Consider the following 23,208-nt stretch of genomic DNA (forward strand, 5'->3'; position numbering starts at 1 on the left):
ATAATATTTGCTTTAATATAATATTGCATAAAATGTAACACAAACCAACTTGAATAAAAATCCTCAGAAAGCAGAAGATGGTAGACAGCAATTAGTTTTGTTTAGTGTCCAAATCGAACAAGATCAACAGCAGAAAAAAAACATAACACTGTAGCAACAGTCATGCTTAGCATCCTGAAGGGGGGAAAAAAAAAAAAATTACTACTACAGTGTCATATGTAACCATAGGTATATTCAGTACTTTAAATATAACATCAACCACCACCATATCTTTTCAGGGATTCAAAAGGGCTCAAATTGCCACTTATGAGGTTTGTTATAGTGGAAATAGTTCATGGTTGGGGCAGGAGATCGGTCCAGGTGGGGGCTAACTGGAAGATTCAGAGAGCAGCTCGTAAAAAGCTACAGCCTGAAGCAGGGCATCACAGAGTTCCTCTCCTCCTCCTCTTCTGCTCCCCAGTTGGAAGGAGTTCCTGTACTTGACCAGCAGCTCTTGGGGAAAGTTTATCCTGGGAAGCTTCTGCGTCACCGACTCAGTCATCAGCTGTCGCACTGTCTGTGCCCCGCTGGTCCGGGACTCGCCCACCATTAGTCCAAAATGGCGTCCCACAGCAGTTCGCATAATGTTCAAAACTCTGCAAAGGAAGAAAGAAATTAAGGAGGGAATTTGTGTGTCAGGTCACTACCTTTACGTTCAGGATTTAAAATGCACACTGTACCAGACAAGCTACAGAAAGTGACAGAGCTGAAGCTCAAGTCAAGCTTTGAGGTTGAGAACAGTCATTATTGACATGAAATCACTCCTTCCCCACCTTGGAGGAATATTAGACTCTGGTGCTGAGTTTTTGGGCTCCAGCAGAGCAAACAGCATGGCCTCCACCGTCCTCATGTGAGCCATGACGGGGAACAGAGCAGTGTTCTGGACTGAGATTGAGGATTTCTCTATAATGTAGAAGTCGGCAGAAGGGAGGAGTGACACGACTGCAGAAACCTGTCGGCAGAAAAGAGAAATTACAAATTGTGCAGTGGGATACGGGTTTAGATTCTGAACGGTAAGTTCCAGCCAAACGTCAGTGAGCTTCATTCAACTAGTCACGGCGTAAAATTTCAAAAATAACATGGACTCTACATACTCACATCATTCAAGTAAGCAGAAGCCATGTATGTTCCCCTCAAGAAATTAGGACATTCCAGCTGTTGCCAATCCAGTACAGTCATCCCACGGTCCACATGTGCCCAGGCGACTTTATTAGTCCCACATACTATTGACACTATGGAACTGGCATCCTGATTAAACAAATACAGAATCATGATAAGTGGTCATAATTGGTTTCCCCTGTTTTCTCTTTTTACATTTAACATTTTGTGTGACAACTGAAATGAGACGAACACTGAGACTATCAAACATCAGAGGTCAGAGATGAGAGTCGCCGTCCTGCACAACAGGAAAACAGACTTTCTTGCCCTGTGTTACACCCGTACCTGCATCTCAGGCAGATCCAGACCAATAGCGTAGCTATCTAGAGATGGGGGATGAATTAAAGGAGAAACCCTCATTTGGTGTTTTGATATTGGTGGATTGTGTTCTTCAGCGCATTGCTCCAGAATCTCCCCTAGGTGCTGAGAACTGGTGACGGGGAAGGCCACAGCATACGATTCACCTCACGTTCATACTCATCAAACCGATTTCCGTGTGTGGAGGCGTCTGCATTCATTATGCTTTTCTGCTCATTTAGACTAGAGCAGCAATGTTAAGTTTGTAGGGGGCTGGGCAGATGCTGGAAAACACCAGGGATTTAAGGCTGAGACCATCTCTGTAGCCTGCTCAGCCAAACCAGGTTAATCTGGGTATTAACGCCGAGCTGAAAAAGACCGTTAAATTCACATACACAGGACCAGTACCTCACCTCCAACCAGGACCTGTCAACCTCTGGCCTGATAAACTTGGCCAGCTGTATCCTCACTTTCCTCTCCTTCTTAACCGGGTTGAGGATGGAGTTGAAGACTATGACGGCACTTTTGTGCTTCAGCAGCGGCACCTTCACCACACTTTCCAGAGTTTTAAAGGGTCCGTTTTTAGTCCTGTAGTCCACGATGTTGAGCGACTTGCGGCCTCTGAGGAGCTTGACGCCGGCCAGCTCTGACGGCGAGGCGTTGTTAAGCAGCTGGAGGATGGCGTCTCGTTGCTCGGAGGTGTAGCAGGCGTCCAGGGGTCTGCCGGTGTCCTTGCAGGGCTCAGAAGTGGAGGAGAGGGCGGCGTTCAGGGTCTCAAAGCCGGCCACGGGAACCTGGCTTCTCCAGCAGCATGTGCACTGGAGATGCCGAATCTCCAGCTCGGGGAGGGAGCGGTGCTTAGGGCGACGGAATAAACCGGACTGTCCTGCAGACTGACCTGTGGACGAAATACGGGAGAGGGAGCTGAGTGGCCAAACCAGTACGTGTTTGGACATAGCGAGACCTTTAAATAGCTGGGACTCTCCACAACACGCGGATATAAAGCCTTCGTGTTAGTTACTGTGAACTTGTAAAATAGATACGTCGCTTAAAAAAGGTCTAAAACAGATACAACAGTGGAAATATTAATATCAGCTCTGGCAGCTTAAATTAGGCGGTTGCAACCATCTAAATTAAGCTAGCGTTACCAGTCTGTAGACTGAGACTTAATCTAACAGCGTGAAAACGTACTTCTCTGCGCGAGCGAGGACAGAAAACGCCTGGTGACCCACATCGTCGTCAGTTAACGTTAATACTCGATCGCTCGAGCTACAACATCACGCGGGTTGGAAAACCTTGCCCTCTGCTTGTCGTACGACGCTTTACAATCGACCGGTGTCGCACAGCAACACCGCTTGGATTGGTTCCGGACTGCCGCTCCTTCTTCTGTTGTGTTTAAAAATGTATACCGCCACTGGCTGTGTAGGGGTGTGTGGGGTTATTGCAGTCAGATATCGTAGCTACCCTCCGGCAGGTTGCAGTGACTGTGCTCATGGGTTTGTCTTTAAGGACCCCGCACACTGTAGAGATCCCGCACCCCTCAGGCCGAAGCGAAAGTGAAGCTGTGCTGGGAATTACACGAGGTCACCAAAATCTACGTAGTAGTAATGACTAAAAAGGTAAAGGCGTCATTTTGTCCTGCCTTTACGAGTGCGTGGAAGCTCAAGAGGAGAGTCGGGGATGTGTCAGTCAAGCAAAGTCTGTTCACATCCACAAGCTAATAATTATGATAATAAGTGACAGGTTCCAAAAGAGTGATATTAATGCTTGGATGTATTTATCAGCATAGTCTCCAATAATGGATGTTTTTGTTGTGTCTGCTCTGCATTTTAATCAAATGCAAAATATGCTTAAACGAACAAAACTTTACTCACGATAGCCTACACATACATTACAATCTACATCTCATAACATAACACCTTGCCCGCACCAGTCAGACTAACAGTTTTCTATGAACTACATACAAGTCAATCGCCCTGCTATGTGGTGACGTCTGTTTTACTTCCCTTCTCTGTTATTTCTGGACCTTTGCATTTGTGTGCAGAACAATAAACTGCATGATGCTGTGCTTTTAAGAGGAAATGCTGGGCCACTGGGCAGTGAGAAGAAGTGATGTTTTTCACCTGCCACAGAGCAGAATAGCTCTGCACCTTAAAACTGAATGTAGAATCAATATGGAGCTAACACTTAGTAGATTTTTCGCTGGGATTCAACTCTAACAGAGGCAAAGTACCTTCACCCATGGCCAGTCTGGAAAGAAATAACAAAATCCTGCTGGATTTGGTGCGACAGCCAGGTAACAACTTGTGCGCCGACTGTGGAGCTCCTGGTGAGTACACTGACAAAGTTTCATCTCCAAAATCTATACATTTTAATCAGGACATTAGCGTTGTTTAATGTTTGCTTAACTTTTCAACAATACATATTTCCCCCATAAACCTGATTTCTGTGTGAATTAAAGTGTTTTCTTTATTTAAATGTGAAGAATGGTAAACAGCGGCCTGTACCACAGAGCCACGTGATGTTGTTTGTTAAACTATCCAAAATAAAGGTTTATGCCAAGTCATATTTTGTAATTAACTTTGATAAGGGGAAGTGGAGCTGCTGTATATTCTGTGGTATGACCTCATTGTTCCTCCTATAAAACCCAACACTTTGTCGCCATCACTGCCAAGGACAGTTAATACTGTGTGTGTGTGTGTGTGTGTGTGTGTGTGTGTGTGTGTGTGTGTGTGTTTTTACCTGTGTGAAAGAAAGAGAGAGAGAAAATACATGTAAAGACAAACAAGAAATACCGCTACTTTGGTTCATGTCGTGGTTCAGTTTACCCACGTAATTGTAGTCTACGTTTGCCCAGAAAAGAAACCCTTGTTTGCACTTTTACTTTTTTCTGCTGTGGAATGTAATTATGCTTCACACAGCGAGAGGTTTTACCGTATGTGGTTCCTTCTCACAGAGTAAACGTTGTGATCATTTTTGCTTCCAGAGCCGGACTGGGCCTCCTACACTCTTGGCATCTTTGTGTGCCTGAACTGCTCAGGGATGCATCGTAATTTGCCCGCTGTCAGCAAAGTGAAATCCATACGTCTGGATCTCTGGGAAGATTCACTAGTAGAGGTATAACTTTCTAGTATGAATTCATCTGATAATGGCCAATTATAGCTATAACATATATTTATTATTTATTCCATCTACATTTGTATATTTGACATGTTTATAATTATTTCTTATCTTTGAAATTTTATTTCTTAGATTTATTTTTCTATTCCTAGTGTTGACTCTCACTTCAGATTATTATCCTTTTCCCACTAGCCTCTTTTTAACACATACATCAGGAGTACATCACCCTGCCTTTCACCGTACATATTGAATGATCATGTGACAAATTAAACCTTTGAATTTTGAATATCGAAAGCTAATCAGTCCGCTGTGTTAATGCTCCAGTTGTGGGTAGATACAAAGTTAATTTTGCTGGAGAGTATTCTCTGATCTGTTTTTTCTTATTGTTTATAATCTCCCCCGATGGTTTGTCTTGAAAAAACAAAGCAGGATATCCAAATTAGCTGCATAACTCTGAATATCAGTCGTCTTGTTGTTACTTTTGAAATCCCTGGTTTCAGTTCATGCGGGAGATGGGAAATTCTGCAGCCAAAGCCATTTTTGAGAAGTGTGTCCCTGCCTTTTTCTACCGTCCACAGCAAAAAGACTGCATGTGAGTTACCGCATGTACCGCCCATTCACCTCATTAGTTCAGCGGAAGTGAAAAGTGAAGACTCAACAAATACTCTATTTAGTGAATGGGAGGGGACAGCTCCCGTGCCACATACAGTATATACAATGAGGTTTAAGTACTGAGGTGGAGCTTCTGCTAGAGACAGTATGAATTTTGTTTATTCATCAGTGACAGGCCAACGTGTTTTCTGTGGCTTTTATTTACTTAAGTGATTGTGTTTTGTCCATGAGGACACATTAATGGGTGTTTTGCTCTGCTTTTAGTGTTCTCAAGGATCAATGGATCCGCGCAAAGTATGAAAGAAGAGAATTCACAGGAGAAAAGAACTGCTTTCAGCAAGTTTATAGCTCAGGTAGTAATACTGCCATTGTGCTAACGAGAGGATATTCTTCCAAACAGCAAAATATTCAGAGTCTGCTTTTGTTTACTATACAGATTGTAAGATGCATCCCTTTTATTTATTTGATGTATCTGATCCAGATTCATTTGAGTCAACACTGTGGAAGAAATGCAGGGACAACAAGCAGTTTCTTAAGAGGCTCTTTCTGCTGTCCCAGAAAGACTTCACCCTCAGATACTTCATTAAAGAGGATGTGAGTAGTTCAGTTGCCATGTCATCATCTACAGTGTTTTATGAGCATACTTGGCTTACGCTCAAAAACTGTTTCTAATCTTTTAAACCCCCCAACCCTCTTAAAAAAAACAACACAAGTCCAAGGTTCCCAAAGCTGTCATCAGTATGAAGGATCTGAATGCAGTTTTCCAGACAGAGAAGGTCGGCCATGCCCACGGTCTGCAGATATCCTACCTGCAGGACGAACGTACGAGGAATCTGTTTGTGTACCACGAGAAGGGGCAGGTGGGCTCAACTAGTATAGTGCTGTTTTATTTCCACTTGTAACAGGTGAATGACTTGTCTTGGCACATAAAGCACACAAAGCCTGCACCATGGACACCTATCAGTGCCTGTATAGAGCCTCTTACCTTTGAATCTAACAAATTACTGTTAGGGAGAGGGAGAAAAAGAAAACCCAATGCAATCTCGTTCAGCAGACCTTCTGAAACTTACCCCCTATGCTGTATGCCTAAAATGTATGAAACTGTCCAGACAATATACCTGCATGGATGCTATTTATGTACAGTATTAGTCTTTCTGATCTATTGTCCTATATCTGATGCCCTATGCTCTAGGTAATTGTATCTTTATTCAATGCTATTCGGGCAACACGGTTGGCATACCTCCAGAAGAAACATCCCGCTCTTCGAGACAATGATGTAAGACAGTTTTTCATTAAGATTCACTCAGACAGGCCGTTAAAGTTCAAGAGCTAAACTGCAACTTCTGCTGAGATAACAGTATTACCCGTGTTTCTTTACACAGTTAATACCTCAGTTGACAAGACACTGCCTGAAGGAGGGATACATGGAGAAAACTGGGCCCACGGTCCGTCCGCTATCTTGAATTAACACAAAAATTATTTGGATTTGTTTACCTTTGATATATATGACAAACTGATTTGCTTTGACTTTCTCTCTCTCTCTCTCTCTCTCTCTCTCTGTCCCTTTTGCTCTCTGTGTTTTCAGCAACGGGAGCCGTTCAAGAAGAGGTGGTTCACACTGTGGTCAATGGACAGAAAGCTTCTGTATTTTAAAACCCCACTGGTAAAGAGCAGAGAATATGCCGAAGTGTCTACAGTGTGTGTGAAAAGTGAAAAGTGTTTGTTTTTTTTTAATAAAAATTATATGAAATTTTTTACTTGAATATTAGGCAGTAATTCTGACACTCAACAGTTATAAAAAAAGTACAATGATTATGCATTCAAACTAATTGCATTATTTTGGAGGTAGACAACCTTTCTAGGTAAATTATAAGGTTTTAATCACATGCAGATTTTATCCTGATATGAAACAATGCATATGGTTTGCAGTTGATTACACCCAGTGGTTTTCACTAAGCACATCCCTGTGCTGGCTTTTATTCGCTTTTAGGATGCTACAGAGCTGGGTGCTGTCTTTATCGGCACAGAGAGCCACAGCTACTCTGTTTCAGAGAGCAGCGGCAAGAGCTTGAGGGGAGGCCGGTGGCGCTGTGGCATCACGCTGCAGACTCCAGACAGGCAGTTTGTGTTTATGTGCGAGCAGGAGCAGGAGCAGAGGGAGTGGCTGGAGGCACTTAGAAAGGTCATCTCTCAACCCATGACCCCAGAGGACTACGCTAGTAAGATACTGATTTTGCACCTGACGCAGCGCAGCTAACGTCCTGCTGTGTTTTAAAGATGGCATGAACGTGAATTGATGGTGAATTACGTTCTGCCACTGAGTCCGTGGTATTTCTCTCCTTCTGTTTTTGACACAGATGAGGCCAACTTGAGAAGGGGGAAATGACGGGGAACAGTTTTACCTGCTGGCGTGCAGAAGTTCAGGATGCGATAACGAGAAAATATCCTTTTAGGACATAGCAGACTGATAGCTCTGTCAGCTGTCAGTGGGGATGAAAAACAAAACAAACAAATGGAGACAAACTCTCCCTCTTACCGGCAGGACTGTTCAACACCACTGACACTCAACTCAACCCCGACACTTTGCACAGGCTGCAGCGTCTGTGATTACAGTGTGACACTTTGGAGAAGTTGCTGTCACAGCCGAGACGTCGCTGCTTTGTAAGATCCAAGCACATCAGAAGCAGTATTTCTTCAATGTTTTGCATTGTCCGTGCCACAGTGAAAACTGATAAAAGAATTCGCTTGCATTACGTTATGAATACACTGAAACCAAATATTGTATTTATTAAAAACAGGGACTATAGATTTTACATAAAATGAGCTGTTCTTTGTAGTAATTTTCTATTTTTGTGTTTTCTTTGATTAACTAAAATTGCACATTTTTGAAAAGATTAATCTTTCCCACACACATGCATTTTAACTGTGTATATAGTTTACACTGCAAAATCTTCATTAGTTAAATAAATTTGATACACAACTGATTCCTGCTTTTCGTGTTTTACCATTTTTTTTTAAAAATATCAGGCCTTGTAGAGGTGCCTCTACCCAGATGCATTTATTATCATGGACAAGTTATAGTGATATACAAGGGTGGATTACCAACCGGGCCATGTGTACAACTGCCACATTGCCCCCAGACCCACAGGGGGACCTGAAGGCTCCAGGTTCACCATTTGGCAATTAGTTGGTGGTCATTTAATTATTAGCAACTTTGTTTCTTAATACTATATGTGTTTAGAAGGTGTATTCTCCTAAATTAATGATTAGTGAATAAATTAGCGATTAATACATACACAAGGCACTAAAAGTGGGAGAGACTGGGTCCCCCTAGCATCTGGGCCCTGGTGATAAAGTGGACCATGAATTGCCATATGGTTTCGAAGCCTACTCCTACAGTAGTAGTGGCTTGAGTGTTTGAGTGGGCTGAACTGAAAATACGCCTCAGTCTGTGCCTGGGAATTCGATTTCTGTTTCAACTGGGTAACAGCAGCATGGTGCAATCATAACAGAGAGCCCACAGCACCGGTTCATACCGTGTATCTACAGCACTCCCGCAGATCTTTAAACTTCTAGTGGCTGCTGTTTTTTTTTCTTTTTTTGTTTAGTTTTTTTCTTCTTACCTCCAGGTGGCGCATGTTGCAAGGCGCTGCATCAAGACATCTCACTCTGTAACATTTTCCCGGTAACAGAAATGTCATCGGGCTAACCAACCAAGTAAAGTCTGAAAAAATATTAAGACCTCTGTATTTGATCTAAGTCGCAATTTTGTCGTTTTGCGTTCTCACTGTCAAGAGACTGCAAACGACCCTACTAGAAGGACAAGAAAGTGGGTGACCTGTAAGCGTTTAAGTGATTTCCGTTAACAATACACGATCTTCGCCGAAGCGGAGGGGCGTGGTGGAAAACGCGCTGGCCAGCGTCCGGTAATGCTGCCGTAACAGTCAAGTTTGTGTGTAGCAGCAGCAGCAGCAGCATAAGCATAAGCGGTACCTTCTACTGACTGACTGTGTCTGGCAGGTAGAATAAAGAAGAAGAAAAAAAAAAGCTTGCTGTTATCCCGGATACCTAACGGTTTGAAACGAATTTGTGACGGCGTACCGTCGGTCCTGAGCCAGTGTAAACCGGAGCTGGAATGCGAACGTAGCCGTTAGCAAGTGAGCCAGGCCGAGGGGAGCTGGCCGGCCGTATCCCTCGCCCAGAGGGGAGCATAAATGTTTCACACAAACCAGTTTGCAAAGTTGGTCGTCGACGCCGGAGAGGATGCGCAAGGACGTGAGGATATTATTAGTGGGAGAGCGTAAGTAAAGCTGTCGTGTACGGCGCGCCGGTCGGGCAGGGTCAGCCTTTAGTGTTCGCTTCTCGTTGCATTGATGCTACCAGCCGTAGCATGTGATGCTGACAACCAGACCAGTGTCTCATGATGATGAGGAGCTGTGTGTGTGTGTGTGTCTGTGTGTGTGTGTGTGTGTGTGTCTGTGTGTGTGTGTCTGTGTGTGTCTTCTCTTGGTAACTGAAATAATGGGTCAGTGTATGAAAAATTCTACATTTTTTTTTCATTTCGCTTAACCCGTGGTGTAACCCACCTTATATCACTTGGTTTGTCACAGAAAGGTTGCTCACTCTGAATTGATGTCATTCAGGTCTTTTCCCTGACCTGAACTGTGAAATCTCTGGCGAGAAACTCCAAACTAAGCCAAAGATATAGGTACATTTTAATTTATATCTGTGTACAAAGACCTTCAAAAACGATCAGGTGACATCTTCCTGTTTTGCTTTTCTCTGTTCATTGAATTCGTGGAATATCGCAAATCAAAAAATATTCAAATCAGAGCCAGGATGGAAGCTGCACTTCATACATCAGACACAGCCATTACAAATTGCCCTGTGGTTTTTTAAATGTCCATAACGTGAAAACTTTGTCCCAGTCTCTGGCCTGAATAGGTTGTAAAGCTCATTGTAAGAGGAATGAGTGATGTCCCCACAGCTAACACATTCACATTATTTATGATGAGCTGGTGAGCGAACATGGTTCAGAGTATGCTAACTCCCCTGGTCTCTCCCTCCCTCTGCAGCCAAGGTGGGGAAGACGTCTCTCATCATGTCCCTGGTCAGCGAGGAGTTCCCAGATGTGGTATGGAGAAACTTATTATGTCAGATATTGGTAACCTTGATGATGCCTCTGCACCTTGAACTTAATATCTGCCTTTGTGGGGTTTAACACCGCTACTTTGACTGGATTACCAAAGCTCTGTAGCCAGTTGTAAGCATGTCTATGTAAGCCATAGTCTAGTGTATCACTTGTCTGTCCTAGGTGCCCTACCGAGCTGAGGAAATCACCATACCTGCAGATGTCACGCCAGAGAGAGTCCCCACACACATTGTGGATTATTCAGGTACTCGAAGGCCGGGACTGTTTCATTTTTTTGATTCTGCTGTGACTGAAAAATGTTTATGTCTACTGGTGTTTCAGTTCTTCTGCGTTCACTTTGGTAACCCATGCTGGGAAATCATAAATATACAAAGATGTGTCCTCATGTTTTTTGAGGAAAAAAAAAATTGCCAATTGAGAAAGGAGAGCACTTTCCAGGTTTTAACTGTGGTACCTTTATCTTCCCCCAACAGAGGCAGAGCAGACAGATGAGCAGCTTTTTCAGGAGATCTCCAAGGTCCGTCAGTGAATTAAGCATTTCTGTTACACTTCTGTTACATTTCTGTTACAAACTGAGTTCTGGTAAAAGCTTCTGTGTTGGTCTCTCTCATAGGCAAATGTGATTTGCATTGTCTACTCTGTCAACAACAAGAAGTCCATAGAAAAGGTGAGTTACCTCTGCTGCCGGCATTTCCATCATTTGTTTATATTGCAGTCGAACTGTAAAACTTTACATAGGAGACTGTCAGTGTGACTGTGGGACACAAAAATCAGAATTTGTCTCTCAAAATAGAGAATCCCTCATGTCTTATCATTCCCACCTTTGTTTTCATCCCGGTAGGTGACCAGCCACTGGATCCCCCTCATCACTGAGAACACGGACAAGGACAGCAGGTGTGAACTTGTATAAGAATAGTCCAGAGTTTTCTCTGTAACGTCAGTTTTGGAATATGGGGCAGAATAGGGTGCCTATGTCTCCCATTTTTGTCCATGAGCGTGCCATGTGCTCCTAATCAACCCAATGGAAAGTCTGCAAAAGACCATTTTCTGTATAAAGAGCCCAGACATCGAAGTTTTCTAGTAGTACTTGACGCGATGACCTGTAGGCACAGGGTGGAAAATGTCTCACGGTTGCTTCACTGGGAGCAGGGCGCAGCAGTGGAAGTTGCCGCATTTCACACGTGCAGATTCAGTCTCCCGCGTTGTGGTATTCTCACTTCTGAAACGAGTCACTGCTGCTATGGGAGGGAAAATACTGAAATACATACAATGTACTGTTTTTTTTTTAAATTAGCTGGCACTATCTGTTAAATTTACATTTGATGTATTTTATTAGTGTTAATGCGATGCCTTGGCGGTGTTTCCAGGGTTCCTCTGATCCTGGTGGGGAACAAGTCGGACCTGGTGGAACACAGCAGCATGGAGACCATACTGCCCATAATGAACCAGTACAGTGAGATAGAGACGTGTGTTGAGGTGAGAGACTGACCACTCTGTTTACCGTCGCGACTGTTTCTCAGTGGTAAAACAATGAAATTGAGGTTGTGAGAGTGGAGCATGATCATCTAATAAGTTCTGATTTGCACGATAATTACAAGTTTAATTCAGTAGCAATGCTATTGATACAGACCACAGACTAACACAGATGGAAGTGGACAAAAAACAAATGAAATGAATATCTTCTATCGCATACTCATAAATGAAACATAAAGAGGGGATGAAACATGATAGAGGTTCAACAATAACTGCTGAGTAGAAACTGTGAACTCTGTAGGAGCCAAGAGGAAAAGCCTAATCTTTAGGCTCCTCTCAACAAATTTTTTTTATTTGTGGTGCTTTTAGGGGTTTTATTATTCCCCAAAAAAAAATCGATAAATTGAAATGAAAACATTAAAATCTCAATAAATAGAAGGAAATGTTTTGTTTTGTTTTGTTTTTTTTACATGATGGCAGTATAGAAATAGAATAACCACAGATTACAGATGGGTCAAAATTAATAATATTCTCTCTCTATCTTTTCTCGTGATATTTAATTTACAGTGACATACTTGGCAACCTGGGGTTACAAGTAAAGCCCTTTACAGCCTTTGCTCCTACAGTACATATTTCAACCAAGCCGAATATGTGTTTCTCCCATACACTGCGTCAGTTGTCGGCTATGTGATTTTGAACTCTGAACTGCCAAACTGGGGAGGTCTGCAGCCTACAGATAATGTTGTCAGTTTTTAGTTTAGGTACATTAACCTAATTGACTATTTTGTCAACGCTAGTGCTTTTTTATCCTTCCTGGAAGCCGCTGTCTTCTCCTTGGCGAATGCTATTTTTTGCACTTGTACTGCATACAGTCTTTCCAACGAGGAAGCTCAACAATTGTAAATGTGCTGAATTTCAGGATTTTATTAACTGACACCAAGTTCTAAGTGACGGTTGGGGACGGCAGTACAAGAGGACTTGATACTTGACACCTGCAATGAGCTTAACTCAAACCCACATCATTAAGAACACTTTATGTGACGTGACTGCACAAGATGAACCAGCTCCTAATGTGTGAGAACTCTGCTGTTTTGATTGTGTTTGTGCTGAGTTCACTGTCTGTTGACCTCATCCTGTGTCACTCATTAACACTGACTACTATCTCCTAACAGGCAGTCACCCGTTTGTTTGTTTTTTTGTTTGTTTGTTTATTTTGTTTGTTTGTTTGTTGTTGTTTTTTTCAGACTGGTTGATTAGACGCGCCATGTCTCTCAGACCTATCCTGTATGTTAATACCTTGTATGGCCCTGACTTAGCGCTCACACACACATACACACATATATAGTATATACAAACATATGCACACACACACTGACAGGTAGGTAAACACCAGTGGCCCTGCTTTGCCAGGACACTGTTGGCATTACAGCTTCAATGCTGATACTTGTACACATCAAGCAGTACTACACTGTACTTTAAAGGGTGTTTAAGGTTTTTTTATATGCAACAAGGCTATTAAATGCTGTATTGTTATAGAACTGCACTGTAGCATTGAAAATCCATATTCATATATGTATATCCAAACTACCTTCTTCCTTTTCCTGTTATGTATAGTGTTCAGCAAAGAACCTGAAGAACATCTCAGAGCTGTTCTACTACGCCCAAAAAGCCGTTCTGCACCCCACCGGCCCCCTTTACTGTCCAGAGAAAAAAGATGTAAGAGATAAAATAAACTGTGCAAATTCAGCACCACTGTTTGTTTGATCCAGTGGTTCTCAGCTTGTTTTGCATCAAGGCCTGCATTTGAAAATTTCTGTGAATTCACATTTGATAGAATTGTATAGTACAATATTTGAATGTCCTTGCTGTTGTAGCCCACACTTCTGTTAAAAATTAAATATGTCACGTTGGGGTATAAACTGTTTTTAAGCAAAGTATGAAGAGTGAAATATTTTGATCTTTTGATTCGCCACTTTTTGATTTCCAGATGAAGCTGCTTTGTGTAAAAGCTCTCACTCGAATCTTCAAAGTGTCAGACCTAGACAATGATGGGATTCTTAATGACAATGAACTCAACTTCTTCCAGGTAAATCAATTGGTAAATATTGTAGCTGACAAAGTTAACAATGGGTTTAAAAAAAAAAAAAAAAAGTAGAATTATCATCTCAGCCTTATGCTATCGTTTCACTTACTTGTGGACAATAATCTTTTTGCTAGTTTATACTTAGATTGATGTTTTTGTCTTGACTGATCATAGCGGACATGCTTCAACACCCCACTAGAGCCTCAGGCATTAGAGGATGTAAAAAATGTGGTGAGGAAGAATTTGAGTGATGGAGTGTGTGATAATGGACTCACTCTTAAAGGTAGGAACAGATGGACAGACCTCTTTTTCATTTTTAAAAAAAACATAAACTAACAAAACTGCAGTCACATCATTTCTGACTGTGTTGTTTTTGTGTTTCTGTGACTCTCCACTCCAGGTTTCCTGTTCCTCCACACCCTGTTCATTCAGCGTGGTCGCCATGAAACAACCTGGACAGTGCTGAGGAGGTTCGGATACGATGATGATCTGGAGTTAAATCAGGACTATCTCTTCCCGCCGTGAGTCTGTTTTTCAAACTACCACCAGACACCTTTTTTCTTCTTTCGTGATTCATCAAATTATCTCCCTCTGTATATATGAGGGACACATGAAGTTATGCAGACTATTTTTTTTATTTTTTTTCTCAAACATAATGTTCTCCTTTTTGGTTCAGTTTAAACTGACTTTTTGTCTTTAAATATGGCTGTATATTGTGATATCTAACTCTCTCTAGATTGAAAGTTCCCCCAGACTGCACCACAGAGCTCAACCACAATGCCTACCTCTTCCTCCAGAGCGTCTTTGACAAACATGACAAGGTACAATCCTGTTCGTCTGGTTCTTTATTTACCTTAGCCTCTGCCCTGGAGACTTAAAAGAAGCTGCTCAGTACACAGCACCGTGCAAAACCAAAATACACTCTCACAGCCAACGCTGACCACCTGCTGAGGCATGATTTAACCTCTCGTCACTGACAAGGGATTGACAAGAGCATTAGCTGCAAGGCCCGAATGAAAGTCAAAGAGTGAAAGTGGCAGCTTGTGCCAAGATCTGCTTTCTGTCATAGTGATATGTGTCCAACTGTGAATGTGTGCTTTGGTTCATCATCTTTTTTCCCAGGTAGAGGAGATTGACAAGCAGCAAACTAAGTGAATCATTTTTCTGTAATCTACTGAGCAAGTGCAGTTCATTCAGTTTACATCCACCCTTAAAATCCCACCTGAAATATTTCCTGCTGCGAGCACCATTTTCCATATTTTGGCATAGGTTACTTTCCTGAACAACAATCTTTGTGTCTGTCAGGACCGTGACTGTGCCTTGTCACCAGAGGAGCTGAAGGACCTGTTTGATGTTTTTCCCTACATGCCCTGGGGTCCTGATGTCAATAACACAGTTTGCACTAATGACCATGGCTGGATCACCTACCAGGGCTATCTCTCTCAGTGGACGTAAGTGGGCATTTAATTATTTTAAAGCCACATGTGGAATTTAGGCAACCTCAGATGCTAGTAACAGAAAAGCTGCTGTCTCATTTTTCTACAAACAAAAGCTTATTCCCCCACTGGAGCTAGGTATCAGACCAAGTACCGCAAGTTAACTTTGCGTGCATGGTCAGATTCTCACACCTGTTTATGTACCTTTTTGATTAGATATTTCCCAATTTATTATTGATTTTGCTTGTTTTAGACTGTATTTTATTTAGGCAAAATTCTTGTACACCATTTGTGTTAGGACAAAAATGAAACAGTGCACGTGTTTACATTTGGCTCATTTTGTTGTTTAGAAAAAGGTGTTTTCTTGAATGGCTTTTGTAGAAGATGTTTGATCTCTGTCACATTGGGTAGATGGTAGGTTTCCATTGTATATTTAATGGATGTAATGGTTTTCCTTCAACTTACTCTTGTTCAGGCTAACAACATATCTTGACGTCCAACGATGCCTGGAGTATTTGGGTTACCTTGGTTACTCAATAATTGCTGAGCAGGAGTCCCAAGCATCAGGAATTACAGGTATTGTAATATCTTCTTTTCCATATTAGCTAATATTTGGCTACACGATGAGCTCTTGATCCATACAGTGTTGACTGTAATATCCCAATACTGCCTGAGAACATTTTGATGTAGTTACGTAGCACGATGTAGTTATTATGTGTAAAATGCTTTAAACAGACATGCGTTCAGTATTTACATCAGTTAGTCAACACTTTCATAACATCAGCTGTGGGACTGTTGAAGCAGGAGTTTTAACTGAACGTCGTTGCTGACTGAGTGCAGGCATGTGCTGTGTGCAGCAGCAATCTAAACTGATCCCCCAATGCCTGTGTGCGGTTTTGCCCCCTGCAGTGACCAGAGATAAGAAGATTGACCTGCAAAAGAAGCAGACCCAGCGCAGCGTCTTTCGCTGTAATGTCTTTGGAGACATTGGCAGCGGCAAGAGCAGTTTCCTCCAAGCTTTCCTGGGTAGAAACCTCATGGTAAAACAAGAATGAGCACCAGTTATGAAGATGCACATTTTGATGCATATTTTGCCATCAAAGATATTTTACTATGTCTCAGGTGTAAATGGAACAGTGTTCTCTGTTTTGTAAGCCTTCCACCACAAAGACACTGCAAAAAGTAAATATTGCATTACATCCTGATATATTACAAATATTCCACAGAAATATTTCAGGTCAGATGTCTGTTTTTCACAGAGTCACATATTACAGTTACATACTATCAAAACTCACTGCTTTTTCTTGCATATATGGGACTGTATCAGTATAGACTGGCATGGACTTTTATCCCAGTTGCTTTACATCACCGTTTATCTCACATTGTAATCTGATTTACGTAACCTTTCTTCTTCTCAGCGCCAAAAAATGATTAGAGAGGAACACAGGTCCTACTATGCCATCAGCACAGCATATGTTTACGGCCAGGAGAAGTACCTTCTTGTGAGTATCACACACCTCAGATATCACTTGAATTAGTAGCAATTTGTGCGATCGTGCTCTTCCAGTTCTGAAAACAATAATTACAATAATAATAATTGTATTATTTACTAATATTATGATTATATTACATTTCATTATATATAAAATAAAAAAAACTACAATATGTATATATACGCACCACTATGCATTGTGTGGGAGGCTGTCAACTGTGAACCATCAAGGTCAAGCTAGCCTGAGGTTGGCTGTACTTATCCTGCTGCATATATAAGCTACTTATCACGCTCATCTAGTGCTTTTGTCAAGCAAGCATTTGTACTTGCTTGACAAAAGCCTCAGCATTACACTACTTACTTGCAAAAGTGCAGACATAGTAGCGTTTGCATATGATATTGAAATACCCAGCAACTGAAATATGGCCAGTTTTGTGTGGTTGTGAAGATGTAGGCAAAACCTTGAACATATTAGCTCTGCAGAATGGCTACTTTTAGCTAGACACATTTAGAAGTTAAACCACAATTCCCTGAATTGTGTTACGTTGTCGCCATTTTTTAACACAGTGTTAGATTTACCCAAGTCAACTGCACTCTTTCTGTTGCCACTGGTTCTTTGTCTTTGAAAAAGGTGTCACACTCAGGTACTCCCTCTGTGCTGGCATCCACAGTTAAACACTGCGCAGCGTAGTGACTCTGTTTCTGCTGGCACTCCTAAACAACTGGAGCATAAATGCTGTGTTGCTGCTGCATCAGTAGAACTTCCTTAACAGAAGACTCTGCTTTATTAAAGTACATTTTATTTCTGACAATATATTATAAAGTTCGCAGTAATCCATATCCAGTGTGTATAGGATAAGAAGTCCCATTTGGCCAAACAACATGCACTCTCAACTGTGATTGCGGACCGAGCTACTGTGAAGCCCCCAAAAATGGTGGGAACAAAATCCAGACAAACTCACCACCTAACGGCTGCAGTAAACTACTGCTGACGACAGTGATGCAGAAAGCATTAGCAATTATAAGCCACAGGACTACTTTTGAAAATCAGCTGTGTTTTTCTCACTTTCAGGATATCTCTGTGTATTTAATGTTAAAGGGGCTTTTTTCCATTTATGTTAAACTTTTTAAGTCACCTCTCCTCTCCTCTCCAGCTTCATGAAGTGTTCCCTGACTTTGACTACCTGTCTGATGCTGATATGGCCTGTGACATTGTCTGCCTGGTCTATGATGTCAGCAACCCTTACTCCTTTGAATACTGCACCAAAGTCTTCAAGGTAAAACTGTGTATGCACTGGCTCGCGAAAGACAAATATTTACTCACTTAATATCTCAAACACAATCATTCATCACCCTCTCTCTCTCTTTCTCCCTCAGCAATACTTCATGGACAGCAAGACACCATGTATGATGATAGCAACGAAGTCAGACCTGCCAGAGATCAAACAGATGTATGGCTGCAGTCCTCTGGAGTTCTGTAGGAGGCACAAAATGCCACCTCCCCAGTCCTTCACCTGTAACACAGCAGTAGCACCATGCAGAGACATCTACACCAAGCTTACCACCATGGCCATGTACCCGTACGTATACAGACACTTGATCTAGAGTCGTTAAACTTGCTCTAGCTATTTTTGCACATTAGGTAGCACAGTTAACTGAAATAAGAGCTTTATTAACAAGAAGTCATTTAAAGTGATCCAAGTAACGTGTATTTAGAGCTGAAGGTGATATCATCTTCACCCAGCTCTTGTTCACGAGCAAGGGCTAGGGTTATTACTGTAGCTGTAACTTTAATGTTGCACCTCTGTAATGCATTATAGACTAAAGTCTCATATGTTATTTGACCCGATTACAATGCCCTTCAAATGATGGGACTTACAGTATATTTAAAAATATATTTTTTTTTATTACACCATTTCTTAACTGTATGTACACATGAGGCTCACACTTTTGCTTTAAAATGTTCCAAAGTCGTAGCAGAACTTTTAAAGTTAACATGCATTTATTATCACTTTTCTTATTGGAAAACCTGCCCGCTAATGAGTAACTATGATGTCAGGATATGATGGGTGAAGATGTTTAACTTTTGCTCCCAATAGTATATAGAAAAAGGGAAATGTAGTTTGGTAATTCCAGCTACAATTTGGAAACTTAGTCTTTTCCTTCTGATGCAAGATCAGTGTTTTTTTAAAATTGCCTATGTAGCTTCTGGCGATTGGAGATATTTTTAACACAATCTGCAGCTTGCTCTTACATACCTCTGGATCTATGGAAAATTGCACTGGCCAACTAGTCTTGTAAATCCTCAGCTATGGATCATCTGAACCAAATTTCTGAATGAAAATGAATGAAATGAATCTGTCTGAAACAGGTGGGGTGGATCGGATGTTTTTTTTTTTTTTTTTTTTTTTGGGTTAGGATTCAAAACCATACTCTGTAATTTCTGTTACTTCATACCCTCACTCAGGACAAATTTATTCCCTTTGGGGAGGTCCCTGCTCTCTGCATGTCTCAGTATCTGACATCAAGTTCTTCAGTCTACATGGATTAATACACTTCACTGCCCTCTGGACATGTTGCTTTCAGTCTGATTCCACAGCGTTTTGCACTGTAGTTAAAAGGGTCTCCCTGCAGAGCACTAATATTGATCTCTCCCAGAGGCTCACACTCTGACAGTCAAGTTGTCAGCACAGATAACCTCTCTTCACATCACATCGTTAAACATTGTTACATCATGGTATACTCTGAGATACAGAAATTTAATCAGAACATATTTTGTTTTTGTTTTTGTTTTTTTCACATGCCAGCTCTACAATGTCATAGAGCAGAGAGAATTTTTGTTCAAACATTTTGTGAGAAGGTTTTGGTAAATTCAGATTAGTTTTACTGTTTTTACCGTTTTACTTGATGCAGCGGTTTCATTTGGGTCCACAGAGCACAAGTAGTCCTTAAAGGGCTGGTTCATCCACATTATAAAAAAAAAAAAAAATTGTAATTTACTTTCCCTTAATTTTCTTCCGTTTGTGGTTTCAAGTTGAAATAACATTTTAGTGATTAGTGTGCTGAATTCCCTCATTCCCCTGAATATATCTCGCAGGAGAAACATTTCAACTTTTCTTTATGGACCTGGCTCTCATGTGATGAACTGCATTCGACTCTTGTAATGGTGGTGGCATCTTTCAACTCTTAACTTTTTTCCCTCTTCCCCTTGTGTGTCTTGTGTGTGTGTGTGTCCCATTTGCTGCGGTATGTTTTTGAAACCCAACGTGTGTGGTTTGTGTGTTTTGATGTGGGTACGTCTTCCCCGTATCTCTCCTCAGCCACGCCAGGCTGCGCTGCATGTGCACTTGTAACCGGTGCACCTTCTGCTTGTGTCAGAACTTCCTCAACTCTGAGCTGCTGCAGACGGTCAGGGCCAAACTCTACGCTGTCGTACTTAGAAGGTCCTCTTTACCTCTTCGATATTTTGACCATCACCAGCCTGTGTTGTCTTTTATCGATCACTTCTTCTTTTTCATTTCTTTAAGTTGTTGGATTTTGAGGCATTGGGCCAATGCTTTAGCACAGCAGGCTGTTGCAGTTCCACCCCATGGAAGTGACTCATCACTGCAAACACACATACTATTTACAGTGCTATATAAGGGTGGAGTAAAATATCGGATTATATGACTGATTAGTTTAATATTGGTGACTTTGTTTGTTGTGAATTGATAACAAAAAGACATTTAAATCCTCTCTTCTGTGAATATTGCCTCTACTTACATTTGGAACAACAGTGACATGAGTTTTCAGTGTAGCTCCAGATAATACTGCCAGAATCTATTAAGTGACTAAATGTTTGCAGGCTGTCTTTACCTCCGATTTTTTTTTTTTTTTTTTCTATTTTCATTTACATTTACTAATGCAATGTTGAAGCATGCCTTTTTTTTTTTTTTTTTTTTTTTTTAACTTTCTTCTCTCTAGAACATAATTTTCCTGGCACTTTTCTCCTTTTTTGCCTGTCTCATGTTGTCAGAGTTCTTTCATTCTTGTCCATTTTTTCCAACACTCCTTTTTGGTATCTACATTTTCCTCTGTCTTTCATTCTTCTTCAACTCTCTTAATCTTGATGTTGCTTGCAAGCTCTCTATAGGGATTTTAAGCAGTGTTTCTATGTTTGATTTGAAGCCCACTGTCATACGGTTGGTGTCAGCTTCCCTGTTGTTGTCTTCTTTGCTCATGTGATTGTTCCTTAGCCCTCTCATCTAACAGATGTCATAACTCATTTCTGGTCGTGTTGTTTCACATCATAAGTACAATTTTCCATTTCCCTTGTCTGATTGATTGGCTTTTGCTTCAGCATCTCCATATTTAGAGGCTCCATCGCTGTTCTGTCATCAGTTCTTCCATATTCTCATCATGTTAATTTGATGTATATTCAAATCATCTTTCTTAGCAACCCATCACTACTGACACTGCCATTCGTCACTTTTGTTTCAAACTTGAGAGTTATTAGTTTAAGAAATAGTTGTTTAATTTTATGAATTTGGCTTAGATGATGCAGTAAATTGTGCAAAGAGGCTGAGATGTGATCAGTCAGCTCTGACCCAGTTATGATTAATCTATGAAATAGAATTCTGGCTTACTCTAACTTGGTTCTTTCATCCTTTTCTTTGTCATTTCTAAAGAGATGAATATGAAAATACTCTTTACTGTGCTTCCCTTCACACAGTCTCTGTATTTATCTCTCAACCCCTCTGTTTAACAGGCATGTAAGCCAAGCAGACCTGAAGAGCTCGACCTTCTGGCTCAGAGCAAGTGTTGGGGCCACAGTGTTTGCTGTGCTGGGCTTCACCATGTACAGAGTGCTGCTCAAGCCACGGTGATTCTCAGGCACTCGGCTCCAACTTCCTTTACCCATGGTACATATAAAACTATTTTGACCAGTCACAACATTAGGTTTTTCTTTTTGCATTAAGTAAATGAAAGATTTATGGAAAATCAGTCATGGTTTTGTAGTTTAATAGAAAAAATGTATTTTGTGTTCAAGGGAAGAAAATGTGTGCAAACCTACTTAGCACACATACTTTTTGCATTTTCATTCCACTGTCATTTTCTTTTTTCTTCTAGGGGATAAAAGACAAAAATATTTAATTTTGTACCAAAATTGCTAATTTGCTTAATCTGTCTGTCTGCAAGTATTTGCAAAGTAAAGTAATATATTTATATTTGTATAAAAAAATGATTGTAAGCTGCTGGTGAGCTGTAGTGAGATACATATGAGTGAGTTACAAATATAGCTATTTTTTTGGTTGCTTGTTGATTTGAAATGATGAACAACTTTGTGTCTCTTGAAATAGGGATTGCGATGAGTGAGGTACGCCATAGAATTGATGCTTTTATTAGACTGAACAATATGTAAATGATGTATATAACATAGTAGACTGTACATTTGTTGGTCCAAAAGGGGCATGCCTGACTCTCACCAAAAGCCAGGTCATGAACTTGCACAAGCATTAGCCTTGATTACTCACATGGACAGAACATTGGTTTGTCAGTGGCCAAAACGCTTGGATGCACATTTTAAATTTTTTTTATTTTGTCAAGTCTGTACATCTGAGCATGTCAGTGTTCGATCAGTGGAACTGAATGCGTGGAATGAAGGCTGTCTCTCCACTCTCTCTCTCTCTCTCTCTCATCTTCATATGTCGATCACTTTATTTGTCAGGTTGTGTGTGCGTGTGTATGTGTTTATAAGCTAAGATATCAAAAATTTACACTGCACAGCCATCTTGTACATTTTGTATGTGCATGCTTCAGAATTTCCGACCACACTCCAGTATTTTAAGACTTCCTTTCCAAAAAATGACCACGTCAACTTCTCTACATTGCTCGACAGCTCAGAGTAATCCAGGGTTGTAGTGAAGTTTATTGACAGGAGTGCTAAACAGACGATAGTTGAGTCTTGAGTCACGGTGAGGTTTGACGGTCATTTGATCCCTGTTGTGATTCCAAGTCATCTCTCCTACAGAACATGCAATAACGTGGCCCCAGATGTTAATTTCCATATAGCTGTAACTGCTTGCAACCAGGTTCAGTTTGATGTATTCACTCAGCCCTGCCTTTCCAAAAGTTTACAATAAAGAAATATGTCTATTACATCTGGTCTGACGGAATTTATTCTTTTCACCAACAGATTTGAAGATTTGACCAGTTTTTGTTTTCCAGTAATGAAATTAAGGAAATGTAATTCTTCTCTGTATTTCTGGACAGCACTAACCTACCAGGAAGGGTCAAGTTTTGATTGTACTGAACATGATGCAGACAGTATAATTTAACTATTGGAAATGAACTTTGTCAATTATTT

General features: G+C 41.1%; 3 protein-coding genes across 6 annotated transcripts; 2 read left to right on the plus strand and 1 right to left on the minus strand.

Annotated features, from left to right (window-relative positions):
• Positions 1-21: 21 nt before the first annotated feature.
• On the minus strand, positions 22-2,940 carry tefm (transcription elongation factor, mitochondrial). The gene is made up of 5 exons (XM_040146992.1): positions 2,686-2,940; positions 1,908-2,392; positions 1,138-1,287; positions 813-991; positions 22-635 (listed from the first exon to the last, which is right to left on the minus strand). The coding sequence occupies exons 1-5, from the start codon at positions 2,726-2,728 to the stop codon at positions 368-370; spliced, it is 1,125 nt and encodes a 374-aa protein (XP_040002926.1). The 5' UTR covers positions 2,729-2,940; the 3' UTR covers positions 22-367.
• On the plus strand, positions 2,371-8,182 carry LOC120800705 (arf-GAP with dual PH domain-containing protein 2-like). 3 transcript variants are annotated; one of them, XM_040146991.1, is made up of 12 exons: positions 2,371-2,434; positions 3,717-3,823; positions 4,481-4,611; positions 5,115-5,206; positions 5,491-5,579; positions 5,708-5,820; positions 5,940-6,086; positions 6,419-6,502; positions 6,609-6,671; positions 6,812-6,889; positions 7,217-7,445; positions 7,584-8,182. In XM_040146991.1, the coding sequence occupies exons 2-12, from the start codon at positions 3,736-3,738 to the stop codon at positions 7,610-7,612; spliced, it is 1,143 nt and encodes a 380-aa protein (XP_040002925.1). In that variant the 5' UTR covers positions 2,371-2,434; positions 3,717-3,735; the 3' UTR covers positions 7,613-8,182. The 3 variants fall into 3 exon arrangements, with proteins under 3 accessions (XP_040002925.1, XP_040002923.1, XP_040002924.1); XM_040146989.1 differs by lacking the exon at positions 2,371-2,434 and adding an exon at positions 2,849-3,113 and having other exon boundaries at positions 3,539-3,823; XM_040146990.1 differs by lacking the exon at positions 2,371-2,434 and adding an exon at positions 2,849-3,113.
• A 966-nt stretch (positions 8,183-9,148) lies between these two features.
• LOC120800268 (mitochondrial Rho GTPase 1-A-like) lies at positions 9,149-23,000 on the plus strand. 2 transcript variants are annotated; one of them, XM_040146240.1, is made up of 21 exons: positions 9,149-9,526; positions 10,302-10,360; positions 10,541-10,622; positions 10,852-10,895; positions 10,992-11,045; positions 11,220-11,272; positions 11,746-11,854; positions 13,466-13,567; positions 13,839-13,937; positions 14,109-14,217; positions 14,335-14,455; positions 14,671-14,755; positions 15,240-15,385; positions 15,846-15,946; positions 16,280-16,410; positions 16,789-16,872; positions 18,017-18,139; positions 18,240-18,442; positions 20,183-20,305; positions 21,610-21,763; positions 21,972-23,000. In XM_040146240.1, exons 1-20 carry the CDS (start codon positions 9,490-9,492, stop codon positions 21,725-21,727), a joined length of 1,983 nt encoding a protein of 660 aa, XP_040002174.1. In that variant the 5' UTR covers positions 9,149-9,489; the 3' UTR covers positions 21,728-21,763; positions 21,972-23,000. The 2 variants fall into 2 exon arrangements, with proteins under 2 accessions (XP_040002174.1, XP_040002175.1); XM_040146241.1 differs by lacking the exon at positions 20,183-20,305 and having other exon boundaries at positions 9,151-9,526; positions 21,610-23,000.
• Positions 23,001-23,208: the final 208 nt, after the last annotated feature.

This window comes from Xiphias gladius, chromosome 15 (assembly GCF_016859285.1).
Source record: "Xiphias gladius isolate SHS-SW01 ecotype Sanya breed wild chromosome 15, ASM1685928v1, whole genome shotgun sequence".
Classification (NCBI taxonomy): domain Eukaryota; kingdom Metazoa; phylum Chordata; class Actinopteri; order Istiophoriformes; family Xiphiidae; genus Xiphias; species Xiphias gladius.

Excerpts from the sequence above, each read along its gene's own strand:
- tefm (XM_040146992.1), bottom strand. The coding sequence starts at position 2,728 with ATGTGGGTCACCAGGCGTTTTCTGTCCTCGCTCGCGCAGAGAA. Across the intron at positions 1,288-1,907 it reads TTGACAGGTCCTGGTTGGAG|GATGCCAGTTCCATAGTGTC; the intron begins GTGAGGTACTGG and ends TTGTTTAATCAG. Across the intron at positions 992-1,137 it reads CTTCTGCTTACTTGAATGAT|GTTTCTGCAGTCGTGTCACT; the intron begins GTGAGTATGTAG and ends TTCTGCCGACAG.
- LOC120800268 (XM_040146240.1), top strand. The coding sequence starts at position 9,490 with ATGCGCAAGGACGTGAGGATATTATTAGTGGGAGAGC. Across the intron at positions 10,361-10,540 it reads GCGAGGAGTTCCCAGATGTG|GTGCCCTACCGAGCTGAGGA; the intron begins GTATGGAGAAAC and ends TGTCTGTCCTAG. Across the intron at positions 18,443-20,182 it reads ACCACCATGGCCATGTACCC|CCACGCCAGGCTGCGCTGCA; the intron begins GTACGTATACAG and ends ATCTCTCCTCAG.
- LOC120800705 (XM_040146991.1), top strand. The coding sequence starts at position 3,736 with ATGGCCAGTCTGGAAAGAAATAACAAAATCCTGCTGGATTTGGTGCGA. Across the intron at positions 6,503-6,608 it reads CCGCTCTTCGAGACAATGAT|TTAATACCTCAGTTGACAAG; the intron begins GTAAGACAGTTT and ends TTCTTTACACAG. Across the intron at positions 7,446-7,583 it reads GACCCCAGAGGACTACGCTA|ATGAGGCCAACTTGAGAAGG; the intron begins GTAAGATACTGA and ends TTTTTGACACAG.